Source organism: Stegastes partitus, unplaced genomic scaffold (assembly GCF_000690725.1).
Source record: "Stegastes partitus isolate 25-593 unplaced genomic scaffold, Stegastes_partitus-1.0.2 Scaffold1612, whole genome shotgun sequence".
NCBI classification, from domain to species: Eukaryota; Metazoa; Chordata; class Actinopteri; family Pomacentridae; genus Stegastes; species Stegastes partitus.
In genome coordinates, this window is record NW_007579343.1 from 145,588 (window position 1) to 159,828 (window position 14,241).

The 14,241-nt window shown below is 42.1% G+C and overlaps 1 protein-coding gene and 1 long non-coding RNA gene across 4 annotated transcripts in view; both read left to right on the forward strand.

Moving 5' to 3' along the window:
* gtf2h2 (general transcription factor IIH, polypeptide 2) overlaps positions 1-4,028 on the forward strand; it is a 19,933-nt gene extending 15,905 nt beyond the window's left edge. For all 3 annotated transcript variants that reach the window (XM_008300954.1, XM_008300953.1, XM_008300955.1), the window contains 7 exons: positions 865-955; positions 1,136-1,331; positions 2,120-2,183; positions 2,277-2,374; positions 2,517-2,619; positions 2,707-2,746; positions 3,405-4,028. In XM_008300954.1, the coding sequence (XP_008299176.1) occupies positions 865-955; positions 1,136-1,331; positions 2,120-2,183; positions 2,277-2,374; positions 2,517-2,619; positions 2,707-2,746; positions 3,405-3,515 (703 nt within the window). In that variant the 3' untranslated portion in view covers positions 3,516-4,028. The remainder of the gene's footprint in view (positions 1-864; positions 956-1,135; positions 1,332-2,119; positions 2,184-2,276; positions 2,375-2,516; positions 2,620-2,706; positions 2,747-3,404) is intronic.
* A 3,268-nt stretch (positions 4,029-7,296) lies between these two features.
* Positions 7,297-7,845, forward strand: LOC103371586 (uncharacterized). Its single transcript, XR_520950.1, has 2 exons — positions 7,297-7,551; positions 7,661-7,845. It is a non-coding gene; the product is annotated as an uncharacterized LOC103371586 (long non-coding RNA).
* The last annotated feature ends 6,396 nt before the right edge of the window (positions 7,846-14,241 follow it).

The following is a 14,241-nucleotide window of genomic DNA, read 5'->3' on the forward strand; positions in this document are numbered from 1 at the left end:
TATTATATACTAATGAACTTATGCATTCACACAATCAGCCGTTTCCTGTCAGCACTCCTTCCTGGCTCTGAAAGATATCCTAGGTATGTTGATCTCGCTTCGTAGTACAGGCCCCAGGTCGCCAGTGCTTGAACCTCCTCCTCATTAAGTTATGGCTTTTGGCTTTTGTGTGCCACTCCAAGACTATCAGTGGCCCCATCTTGCCACCCCCCAGAAAAGATTTCTGGCAGCTCCCTTGCTCAGTTTTTGAGGACGTCCTGCTCTAGACAGACTTACACATGTGCCATATTCCTTCTATTTCCTAATGATGGATTTAACTGTCCTCCAAGAAATATTTTGTGACTTGGAAGTTTTCTTGTATCCATTCCTTGACTTGTGCTTATTAATTAACTTTTCCCAGCGTTTTTTGGAGTGTTCTTCAGTCTTCATGGTGTAGTTCTATCTAGGAGTACTGATCCACCAGTGACCTTCCAGATACAGGAGTCTTTATACCACAGTCACTGAGACACATCACTGCTTTAAAATGATCTCCATTTCACTAATTGTGTGACTTCTGGTACCGACTGGCTGTGACAGTATTGAACTAGGTGAGGACTTTTTTTGTTTTACGTGAATACTTATGCAGTCACTTATTTTACACTTAATATTTTTAATTTGTTGACATTACTTTGTAGAGATCTGTTTTCACTTTGACACAAAAGGGTGTTTACTTTTGGAAAATGTTGTCAGAAAGCCAAATTATACTGGCCATGGTTCAATGTTGAAAATCAATAAATGGGGGTGTAAATACTGTTAGACTTGATGTTACAGAGTGGCTTCGAAGTGAATGACTGCCACTCAGCTGCTGTCTGTCTCCATGTGAAGGCACATGCCTGGACATACGAGCCGAGAGATCCTGATAATCCTCAGCAGCCTCACCACATGTGACCCAGCCAACATCTATGAGATGACCAAGGTAAAGTCCCATCTAAACCTTTTCTAGCAGTGGTGCAGTCATTATTGTCCACTGATTAGATGATAAGCAGTTCTTCAGCTACTTGTGTCATGTAATTTCAGCATAATGTACATGTTGCTGACATTTCTAATCTGCTCCACAGACAATCTGTCATGTGTAACTGTATTCCTCTTCTTTCAGACACTGAAGTCTCTGAATGTACGGGTGTCAATAATCGGCCTTTCAGCAGAGGTCCGAGTGTGTACAGTGTTGACCAGGGAAACAGGCGGCTCATACCATGTTATCCTGGATGAGAGTCACTTCAAAGAGCTGCTGACGCTGCATGTTAAGCCTCCTCCAACCAGCTCATCGTCTGAATGCTCTTTAATACGCATGGGTCAGTACAGATGTCGTTTCCATCTGTGGCAATAAATAGGCTCCTGTTTTGTCTCTGAACAAAGTGGAAATGTAAAACACGTCAGAACTGCCATCCACTGTTAAGGTGATAATTGCCCTGTTTCTTTTCTCCTAAACTACTTTTTTTTTTTTTTCAAATAATATTTTCTGTTGATTTTATTTGCTGAGACAAATTGACAATGAATCAATTATTGTGTGTGTTTGTTAGTGGCGGACTTACCTTTGTGCCATAAACTTTTAAAAATACATCAGTGAGCCACATTGCTGTGCTGGGTGACGTGTTCCTGTATTGTTATGCACGCACACTGTAGTTTGTTTTGACATGATCAGCATACACCATCCTGCTGCCAAAAGTGCTCATTACAGCTCTAAACTTGCAGCACTGTGTCAACAAATGCACTTTTTTATTCTTTTTTTTTTAAAAGATGATTGTTTCGAGCATTTTATGTCTTTGACAGTGCAGAGGTAGACAGGAAAGGCGAGAGTAGGGTAATGACATGCAGCAGGTGGTCCGGTTAACCAGGGACAAGCTGCAAAGTGCTAAAACCTCTTGGCTATCGGGGCACACCAAGTTTGTGTACCAATTTTGAAAAATCACAATGACCGGTTGTTTCGGTGAATTATTTTGCTTCCTTAAACACATTTGTAAAGGTAACTTGTGCTTTTCTTCATAATAATAACATTGTTTATGACAGAAAAATAATGTCGATTATTTACTGCTTAATATTTGTCTCAAACTGACTTAATGTGAATCCTGTGGTTGCTCAGGTTTTCCTCAGCACACAATTGGTTCTCTGACTGACCAGGATGCTAAGCCTTCATTCAGCATGTCGTAAGTAGAAAACTGTGATTTTACCCTTGTGTCCAGGACTGTGTATGAGAGTAAATTCTTTGTAATATGCTACTCCTGGTACATGTCTTCCAGTCATTTGGACAGCAGCAGCGGTCTGTCTCTGGGAGGATACTTCTGTCCACAGTGCCACTCTAATTACACAGAGCTTCCTGTGGAGTGTAAAGTCTGTGGTAAGTCTGTGTGTGTCCGTGTAAAACAGATGAAGCTTGAATTTACTGCTTCTTGCAGCAAAAGAATGCTGCAGTTCTTTCTGCTTAGTGAAAGTAATTTGTGCAGATGTTCCATAGCTTTGACTGTTATGTTGTTTCCAAGGTTTGACTCTGGTATCGGCCCCCCATCTGGCCAGATCCTTCCATCACCTCTTTCCCCTTGAAGCTTTCATAGAGAGTCCGGTGGAGGAGCTCCAAGGAAATGGGTACCTCTGATACTCTCACACACTTCACACATTCACACAAATCCAGCGTGCCACTGTGAATTTTATACTGTTGGGATTTGGTTTCAGGTTCTGCCAAGCCTGTCAAGGGGAGCTGAAGGATAAAAGTGTAAGTATGGCAGCTGAATGTCTGCATCTGTAAAGCCTATCCAGATAGTAGAGCACAGGCAACCTTTTTTCCTTTAAAGCTGCACCCTTTCAATTGTATTCCAGTTGGACTAAGTTCAGCTTACTCATCACAGAGAGCACTATTTGTCTTCTACAGCTGTAAAATAGTTTCTGTAGCTTTGTCAAGCCTGAGAAAGTAAGTCTTTATGGCGTAGTGGTACCAGTGGCTCCCACTCAGGTAAATACTGTATATCCCAGGGCACACCTTTCAGCTACCAAGGGTTACTGGGAGATTCTGATCACTTAAATAAATAAACATCATGATTTTTTTTACAAACACTGGTTTAGGAATAGAAATAATCACACAATTACAAACAAGTGTGGTATCTTTCTTGATATTTCTTGCCTTTGCATGTGGTCACCAGAATGCCCTGATGTTTATAATATTTAAGAACATTCCAGCTATAAGAGGCCTGCTTTACAAAGCAGATGTGTAGAGTTTGTCAGCTGATATAATGAACTAAAAGTCTGGTTATATTGGCCTCTGCTGGATTCATTTTAAAAATACATATTTATGTCCATCTTATAGGTGACCCAATAGTCCCTATATCCACATTTATTGATCTATGTGATTTCCCTTTCTGTCTTTGGGCTCCTAGATATTCACCTGTCCATCATGTCGCAGTGTGTTCTGTGTGGAGTGTGATCTCTTCATCCATGATTCGCTGCACTGCTGCCCATGCTGTATTCACAGTCAGACTGCTTCTTGAAGCTGGTTGTCAGTCATCTGACAGATACTGAAGCAGACTCAATGTTCATGTATTTGGGATTTACCCATAGATTTAATGTTTGTGATTGGCTTGTGTCTGTCCTATCAGTGTTGTCAGCATCTTATAATATGGGACTCATGCACACAGGCTGCCTGTGGCCCATCCAGATGGACATATTTTTGGGTCTGGATTTGAAGATTGGCACAAAATATGGGAAACAAATTTGATTGAGACATTTTGTTTGAGGGTCATTCAACTGCATTCCTGCTACAGACAGTGCTGATTTGTGCCAAAACTCTAGATAAGTGCTAAGTTGCTGCACTGTTTTCCTACTGTTATATAGTATACCAGCAGCATATTAAACATGTCAAAACTAGTTTGTGTGCATTGTTTAAGCAAGGTCTTGTACTAGAGTCCTAATAGTGACATGAAATATGAATGAAAAATACTTATTGCACTGTTAAAATGCTTTAGTAGTTTGTTTTAAAGCAAAAATATACAAAAGACTCACAAGAAGTATTCACATTTCTGACTTAAGTGGTTTAAGAGCAATATTGAAACACTCCATTACAAGAACAAATTCAATTCAGTTCAATTCAATTTGTCAAGCACAGTTTGCAGCATATGTTATCTCACAGCACTTCACATAGTAAGGTATATCTCTTCAAATTTAAACGGGGGGACCTCTGACAGAACCAGGCTCAGGAAAGGCAGCCATCTATCTTAACCGGTTGGGTGAGAGTGGGGATGCGGAGTGGGGAAAACAATACAGAAAACAATACTACATATTCATGCAGAAAAATCCTGCATGAAAAAAGCACACAAGCATTATCAGCAACATGTCGATGAAGTATTAAAGTCTGGTATGCAACAAAATATATAATTCCCCTGGCCCCAGCCTACATCCAGTTCGCTTACAGCCATCACCAGCGAGCCCAAATCAAATGGGAACTTAACGCCATCACTGGATTCCCAAACGTAAGTGGAGCCATACTAAGTCCAGCTAAAACATTTCCACACTTCGTAGCACTCACCGATAACCCAGCCCTCTTCAACAGTTCCTGTTTGGAGATGCACCCACAAAGCTGTTCTGCACAATGAATGACTTGTGCGTTTCCTCCAGGCCACCGGGCAACACCGTTGGATAGCCACAAATGTGCATCACAAATTATTTGTACTTTGATTGAATTAAACCATTTCTATTTACATAATTCAAGTTGTTTAGTGATGCTGCTTTGACTGCGATGTGGATGCAGTCTATGGCTCCACTTACACACATGGACAAAATTGTTGGTACCCCTCGGTTTTTGAAAGAAAAACCCACAATGGTCACAGCAATAACTCGAATCTGACAAAAGGAATAAATTAGAATTCTATGAAAATTAACCATTAAAAATCAGACATTGCTTTTGAACCGTGGTTTAACAGAATGATTTTTTAAAAAATAACTCATGAAACAGGCCTGGACAAAAATGATGGTACCCTTAACTTAATATTTTGTTGCACAACCTTTTGAGGCAATCACTGCAATCAAACGATTTCTGGAAGTGTCAATGAGACTTGTACTAGCAGGTATTTTGGCCCACTCCTCATGAGCAGACTGCTCCAGTTGTCTCAGGCTTGAAGGGTGCCTTCTCCAGACGGCATGTTTCAGCTCCTTCCACAGATGTTCAATAGGATTTAGATCAGGGCTCATAGAAGGCCGCTTCAGAATAGTCCAGTGTTTTCCTCTGAGCCATTCTTGGGTGTTTTTAGCCGTGTGTTTTGGGTCATTATCCTGTTGCAAGACCCATGACCTGCGACTGAGACCAAGCTTTCTGACACTGGGCAGCACATTTCTCCCTGGAATACCTTGATAGTCTTGAGATTTCATTGTACCCTGCACAGATTCAAGACACCCTGTGTCAGATGCGGCAAAGCAGCCCCAGAACATAACAGAGCCTCCTCCATGTTCCACAGTAGGGACAGTGTTCTTTTCTTGCTTCATTTTTGCATCTGTGAACATAGAGCTGATGTGTCTTGCCAAAAAGTTCCAGTTTTGTCTCGTCTGTCCATAGGACATTCTCCCAGAAGCTTTGTGGCTTGTCAACATGCAGTTTGGCAAATTCCAGTTTGGCTTTTTCATGATTTGTTTTCAACAATGGTGTCCTCCTTGGTCGTCTCCCATGAAGTCCACTTTGGCTCAAACAACGACGGATGGTGCGATCTGACACTGAGGGACGTTGACCTTGGAGTTCACCTTTAATGTCTTTAGAGGTTGTTCTGGGCTCTTTTGTTACCATTCATATTATCCGTCTCTTCGATTTGTCATCAATTTTCCTCCTGCGACCACGTCCAGGGAGGTCGGCTACAGTCCCATGGATCTTAAATTTCTGAATAATATGTGCAGCTGTAGTCACAGGAACATCAAGCTGCTTGGAGATGGTCTTATAGCCTTTACCTTTAACATGCTTGTCTATAATTTTCTTTCTAATCTCCTGAGACAACTCTCTCCTTTCCTTTCTCTGGTCCATGTTTAGTGTGGTACACACCATGTCACCAAACAGCACAGTGACTACTTGTAACCCTATAAATAGGTTGACTGAGTGACTACAAGTTTGTAGACACCTGTGATGCTGATTAGAGGACACACCTTCATTGGACATGTCCCTATTTCCAGTCTTTTCTAGGGGTACCATCATTTTTGTCCAGGCTTATTTCATGAGTTTATTTTTTTTTAAATAATTCTGTTGAACCACAGTTCAAAACAATGTCTGATTTCATTGCTTAATTTTCATAGAATTTTTATTTATTACTACTGTTATCAGATTCAAATTATTTCTGTGACCGTTGTGGGTTTTTCTCTCATTAACTGAGGAGTACCAACAATTTTGTCCATGTGTGTATGTTCGGCAATCTAGCGATGGCGTGAAGTCCACATTTGATTTGGGCTTGTTGGTGATGGCTGTAAGGGAACTGGATGTAGGGGAATTAAGGCATCCAACACTGCCGGCATGATCCTACTCAGTGATGGCTGGAAATGCTGCATGTCACCAACCTCACGCTGGAATGTGCCAGTGGTCAAAATCCCCGAATACTTTCTATTTGTAGCTTCACTATTCTACCGCTAGATTATGTGCATACGCATGGTCAGAGTTGTGCATATATTTACGCACATTCCTAAGTGTAAGTACAAGTTGATAAATTCCATACTTTGCGTAGGAATGTTCGTACGCATGCTCTACGCACATATCTTTGCGTACGCACAGATGATAAATGAGGCCCCAGATGAACGAAATTGAGCATATGCCTGAATCCAAGCTCAATACCTTTGTACATCCCACTCAGCGTGGAATTGACCGCTCAGGTTGGAGTACCAGACTCCTCCCTCTCCATGCCCTCCATTTATATGCAAATTAGTATAGACAGGGCCTGCAGGTGGGATTCCCCTCTCTGCATGATCAGATAACAGTAACAAGCCATGAGTAAGAAAGGTAAGAAGAGGAACCTCACATAATGTGAGTTTGAGACGCTCGTCAATGACGTCGAGGCCCGGAAAAATATTCTTTTTGGCACGCTGTCTTCTGGCATCAGCAGCAAACGTAAGAGGAGTGAGTGGGAGAGTGTGTATGAGGTGGTGAATGCTGTGGGGTCAGAGCAGCGTACACTTACAGAGGTTTAAAAAAAAGTGGTCAGACATCAAGGTCAAGAGGAGGACTGTTGCCCGCCGCCAAAGCGTGGCCAAAACAAGAGGGGGGAGAAGAGAAGATGAAGTCACCCCGTTTGAGCAAAGACTCGCCGCTATTGTGGGTAACACTGCTCTCACAGGGGTGGTGGGAGTACTCATGGATGACTCGGATCACCCCCAAGGTAAATATATATTGTGTAACTCGCAGATTTATTCATTGTACAGGTCATACTATAAGTGGCCACTGGCATTTGTTTTGTATTCATGTTCCGGGGTTGGGCAGCGCATACCGGAAGTGGTATAAACACGGCAACTGTCATTGATTGAAACCAGGAGTTTGTGTGCGCATGGAAAGTTTCAGATGAGACGGTATGTGGCAACAAATATGGGTTGATTTTGTTGTTTGTTTTTTTTTGTGGGTTTATGCGCATTGATTGTGTTTGTATTTTTATCATTGATTGTATTTGATTATGAGAAGTGAGCAGAACGGAGGTGTACCTGTTGCCCGTCAAGAATTTGCACCCTTGGCAGGCGAAGCGAGGTATCGTTTGCTACGTTTTTACTGAACATTCATACTTCGTATAATCTAAATGAAATGCAAAATTGTATTTATATGCTCTGCTCGTTCGATCCTATTTGTTATAATAAATGAAATTGTTTGTACGTTTTAGTTTCATGGTGCACAGGTGAAATAAAGACGATTGAGCACCAGTTGAACTCAGCTACAGTGAAACTCGACGCTGAGGACCCCTTCTCCCCCTTGAAGTGAATCTGGCTCCTGTGGTCTCTCCTCATCATTAGCAACCCTGCTGCTACTTCGTTTGAAGCGTTCCTTCTCGCCGATGCACCTCGTTAATGGGCCTCGTCCTGCAAGAAGCCAAGCCTGCATCGGAATCATCGGAACAACCTGCAGTTGGAGGCCAACACTGACCAGCAGTTTTGAAGGGCTTATCACAGTAAGAGACAATTAAGGCTGTATAAGGCAACCCAGCTGCTGCTGCTTCGTTTGAAGCGTTCCTTCTCGCTGATGCACCTCATTAATGGGCCTCGTCCTGCAAGAAGCCAAGCCTAAATCGGAATCTCCGGAACCACCTGCAGTTGGAGGCCAACACTGACCAGCAGTTTCGAAGGGCTTATCACAGTAAGAGACACTTAAGACTGTCGACGGGTAAAATCTACTCACAAGGACTGATTCTATTTTAATAAGGTTAATGCAGAAAATACCTGCTTACTTCCTGGTTATTCAAATGGTAAATATTTTTAAGGTTGTTTTTTTTTTTTTTGTAAGTGCTACATACCATGTCTGACTTCCACTAGTTGAATACTCAGTGGGTACCCAAATTCATAAATGAGCTCAATTAAGTGATTTAAAGGTGTGTTAGCGCAGCAAATGATTACTCGTGCATTGTGGTAAAATCTTGTGGTATTTTATTAGGGTCCGAGCACCCAAACGGGTGCGAAGACCCTATTGGAACTGCTCGGATTATTATTATTATTCATTCGTGACAAAGACACGTGTTTTTGAGGCCCTAAACATACTCGAAAACTCACCAAAATCGCCATGTACATCAGACCCGGTGAAAAATGTTATAATTTGGAAGAACAATGCAGACCTTAATAGAAAAATTGTTCCACAGCGCCACCTTCAAAATTTCAACAGAGTCTTGTCACAAGCACATTTGGCCTAGAGCTACGCAATTTTGTAGGCATATAGAGCAGGTCAGGATGAATAAAAAAGTCAGCCTCGGCCAAGTTGTAAAATGCAACACGGCTCAACGGCGCCCCCTACAATATTTCAACAGATTCCCATTGGGGCTATGTTTGATTTACAACTACGAAATTTGCCACACATATGTAACAACTTGTGACGCACAAAAAAGTCCATTAGCATGTTTCTGTAAACCCAACAGGAAATCTGCCATGTTGGAACAACAGCGAGCATGTCGGACCATTTTTGCTCAAAAATGGCCATTTTTGGCCATTTTCAAAATCGAACTCCTCTGAGGGGGTACGTTGTACACACCTGACATTTGGCAGGCACAAACTACAGGACGTGGTAATTAAAAATTCCTCAAATGTTCCGCAGATGAGGTCCGGTTTGGAAATGACGCCCTGTGCAATTTTGGTCAATGGCCATTTTGTCCATTTTTGCTGTGTTTTTGGCATTTATCACAGTCCTGTCGAAAGGCCGTTTCACCTACAGCTACAAGATTCGGTGGGCATGTGTAGGAGATCAGGACGCACAAAAAAGTCAATCAGCGCCTCTCAGCCAGAGCGCGTTTCCACCACGGCCAACACGCACGCCGCAGCAGCTCGCCACTAAACAGGAAGTGGCTCGTAACTAGGCTGCACGTCCTCCGATCTGCCTGAAACTCGACAGTCCGGATCACAGTCCCGACCGGACCACGTTTGCGCCACACCCCAACGTGTGGGACAGCCGACAAGCGTAGGGCGAGGACCCGTCCATCGCCGCTTGCGGCTTTAATTATTTTGTGTTTTAGAAGGTGTTAATGTTTGACATGAGTGGTGATAGTCTAAATTGGCTTAAAATCCCTATTTAATTGATTTAAGGTTCACCTTAAACCCACAAAGCCTTGGATAAACAGAAAACAAAATGTCAGAACCTGCTGAAGAGAACCAGTCTCCCTCAAATGCTCAAAGGTCTAGCACTCGTCAAAGAATATTAACTGAAAAGGGCCAAGACTTTTACGAACAGGAATTACAGAAAAATGAAAATCATATGAAACTTGGAAGCTAACTGCTAAAGAGATAAGAGTTCAACTTAAGACTTTTTGCTCCTCAGATGAGCTTAATAAAATTAGAAAAAGTATTCTGTGTAAACATGATGAAGTGTTTCAGTTTTATAAGTCAATTCGATGCAATCACACACCAACTCCTGACAACGCTAAGAAAATGGATGTTTGCAGTACATTATCCACTGAAATTTGTGACCTTATAAAAAAGCGACAAGAGTATGGATCAGTTTGTGGCAAAACTAATACAGAAACTGTAGACTCAAAGTCATGTCAGTCACAAGGATCTGTAAGTGAATTGTCTGATGCTATCTCTAAAGTTTCTAGTAAGCGAGCTGATGCAGAAGCAGAACTTGAAGCCAAATTAGAGCAAGCAAATGCTACTCAAAGGTTAAATGACCAACAAGCTAAGCTTGATAAACTAGACAGCGACTGGAATATTGAGGAAACTGAAATGTTGACAGAAATTAAACAAAGAGAGGCCAGAATGAAACTGACGCTTGAAGAGGAAAGAACAAAGTTACAACAGCTTAGAGCTGACAGTGAGGTGGCAGTGGCAGCAGCTCGTGTAAGGGTTTACAACAATTTTGATGCCTCAGTGGTCAAACTGAAGATGTCAAACTTCCTTTCGACAGCCCAAATTCTGCATACCAACCTTTGTTGAATCCTGAAGCAAACTCTCTTGAACCTTGACCTGCTGCATTCAAAACCACTTCAGAAGAAGCTAGTTTGGCTGTAGCTATTGCAAATACCTTTGCTTTAAGTCGTTTACCTGTCCCAGAACCAACTGTGTTCACAATTTTGTATGTGGCAACAAATATGGGTTGATTTTGTTGTTTGTTTTTGTGTGTTTATGCACATTGATTGTATTTGTATTTTTATCATTGATTGTATTTGATCACGAGAAGTGAGCAGAACGGAGGCATACCTGTTGCCCATCAAGAATTTGCACCCTTGGCAGGCGAAGCAAGGTATCGTTTGCTGTGTTTTTACTGAACATTCATACTTCGTATAATCTAAATGGAATGCAAAATTGTATTGATATGCTCTGCTCGTTCGATCCTATTTTAATTTTGTTGTAACAAATGAAATTGTTTGTACGTTTTAGTTTCATGGTGCACAGGTGAAATAAAGACGACTGAGCACCAGTCGAACTGTACCGCTGTGTTATTGATGCCGAGGGCAGCTACACATACAATTATCTGCTCACAGCCAAACAAAATAAATGATCATGCGTAATCATGCCAGGATATCAAAGACTTTGTCTCATGCTTAATTACTCAATTTAGTATTTTCCAACAGACAACAAGGCAGGAGAAGACGGTGAGACGCAGTCCCAGCCTCGTATCACGGATCCAAGGGATTCCTCCAGCTTCCCCAGTGTCAGTTGATCCTCCGATCCGCTGCAGCAGCCAGCTGCTGATGCCCATTAGACCGGCCATGTCCTCACCCGTGCTGTGCTGGAGTCACAAGAGGACATAGTGAGGGCAATCGGTGGCATCAATGAGCGGCTGGACCAATTAACCAACTTTAACCACTGACAAGTCATGATGCTGTGAAAACAGGATGATATTTAGGGGCGCACATGCTCAACGTGTGTCAGGGGGATTAATATTAGGACAATTAAATGATTTGCTCACCAAGAAGCCACCCATCCTGCACCGTGCCAGCTTGTCATGTCATGTGTTGATACAGGCCACCACGCAACAATGTTACTTAAATACATTTGCACATCACAGATGATCTGTACATTGATTGAAAGAAAATGCCTCCTGTTTACATAAACAAATGAATCTTGTGATGGTGCCTTTATAGCAATGTGTGTGCAGTCGATAGCACTGATTACATCAGGAAAACCGGCTCTCGCTGCAAATTGCACTTTTATGTCGTCCTGTTCAACTGCAGTGTGGGAATTTGATATATCTGACTGACATCCGGATAGTTCCATCCCACACAGCTGGCATGGCTCGGCTTGGTGTTGGCTAGCACAGTACCGATCGGTCGGCCAGCTCCCTCTGAAATGACCCTATGGCCAGGAAGCCCAGTGTGGTCAGCACCTGTATGGGCACAGGTAGGACATGGCTCCTGGGTGTGTTGCGCTCCAATCATGGCCGCAGTTCTGTGCACAGTTCCAAGAGGATTGCCCTCGGGAACCTAAGGCAGATGATCAGCCAGCCATCGTCCTGAGGTCTCTGGAAACCCGTTCTCTTCGCACTGCTCCATTGGCAATATCCTCCAACAGTGCCAAAGCTGCCACTGTATCACGGTATCTTCTGCACCATTTTACACACACTTTTATATCCACTCATCTAATTGTAAACACTTGGGTGTGTTAATTGTTCATGATGTGCACATCACTTTGAGGAATGACCTTTTGACACTTTCCCCAGCGTCACCTCTAAGTGTCGCAAACAGCTCAAAAGCAATAGAAATGTGCATATGCCAGGTAAGAAGTTGGCGTGGAGGACTGCACATTTCCACGATCATTTCACTCTTGATACATCTGGATGTGAGTGTGGAAAAGTGTGTACGCCACATGAGGCCCCTGATGATCCATGCACAAGTGATCATACTTTATCACATGTTGTGCTCAAACTAGAGGTAAAGTGAAAACAATGATTGAAAAAAATAGAAGTTTGTGTTCAGTGGAATTGTTAGAGCCATTTGTATTCAATGTGCCATATGTGTTCAGGTCATTCCCCGGTTGTGTTGGAGCTGAATTTCAGTCTACCAGAAATTACACTATGTATGAGATAGCTCCCGCGCATTCGTTTAATGAAGCAATAGGAGAAGAAATTTAGGTCTCACTCAATGTATTTATTTATCAGATAGTTGAATAAGCATACAGAGCTCTGGATCAAACTTCTTACCCTAGCACCAACAAAGTTAATGTCAGGGCACGAAGTCTGACTGACTGCCTCTCCCTGATCCAGTGTACTTACACTATTACACGAGAATGTGCACAGAATGTGTTGCAGCGAGCTGATTGGCCCCTCCATGTCCTTGAGCCTTCTTTCACCATCTCGTAGGTGCAGAGACTTGCCACTCTGCACCCTCAGTTTCTCCCTCCTACAGATACCTGCTTGTGACAGAGAAATACACAAACCACCAAATCCTGTCTCCACTTACGCTTTCTCATGCTGCAATTGTTTATCAATTGTGTTGATTATGCCTTAAGATAATGTGAGATTAAGATAATAAAAGGTGAGGAGAGTAACACCAAATTATCAAAAAAATGAAAGAATGTGCGATTAATATAATAAGACGTGCAGAGAATAATACTCGATTATCTAAATATGAATTAAAGATATATGTAAAAAATATATGATCCTCACAGTTGCCACAGTAGGTGGCGTATTGGACAGCAGCACATGGACATGCATAAATAGAAGAAGAGGTAATTAATCCTCAGGTGTGCTGCTTACTGGGAAGAGCAAACAGTTTTTGACCGCCGCTGCCGTTTAGAGGCCAATCTTTAAGCCTTTTCTTTGTTTAATGCAAGTTATAGATGTATGCATAGTAAAGGCTGTATTGATACACTTTGGTGGAAATTAAATGGTGAATCTAAATGCTAAATCGAAATCTTAAATCGAAATCTTAAATCTAAATGTTAAATCGAAATCTAAATTCAAAATATAAATGTTAAATGCTCAATCTAAATCTAAATCTTAATGCTAAATCTAAATGTAAAATCTAAATGTGTCGCCAAGTGTAAAGCTAAATATTTAGAAAATGTGCAAATAGCCCATGCCTCTCAGCGCGCATAGACCCGCCCACACATCTGATTGCCCATGCCGTGGATGCGGAGGTGAAGTGAAGTGAAGGGAAGGACCAAAACATGGCCGGTTCTCTCCAAGTAGAAGAAATTGAACGGGTGGTTATGGCAGGTGTGCGTGCTGCACTCCAAGCTGTGGTTTTCCCTCAGAGTGTGCATTAAGTGCACTTGAATCCTTTTGGACTACTGTGAAGCTGCTTTGTGGTATTGCACTCCACGTGTGTGGTTTAAATGAGTTTGCTGCAGGATTGAGTCCTTTGGAATTTGGGTTTAGTTCTTCATTCCTTTGCAGGTAAGAATTCATTCCAAGAGAAGATGCTTGTGAGTAACTGTAACATTCTGTGGCAGCTTGAAAAACTGCTAACTTTGCAGTGGATGGAGCTATTTCAGCATCAATCTCGATGTTAGAAAGCCCACGTTATTGTATGTTGTTGTCTTTTCTTAGTTATGTGGCATTCATTAAGTGTCATTCGTTAATTCTTTGTTTGCATTGTAATTTGTATTTTTCCCACGTTTCCCACGCCTCCGGTG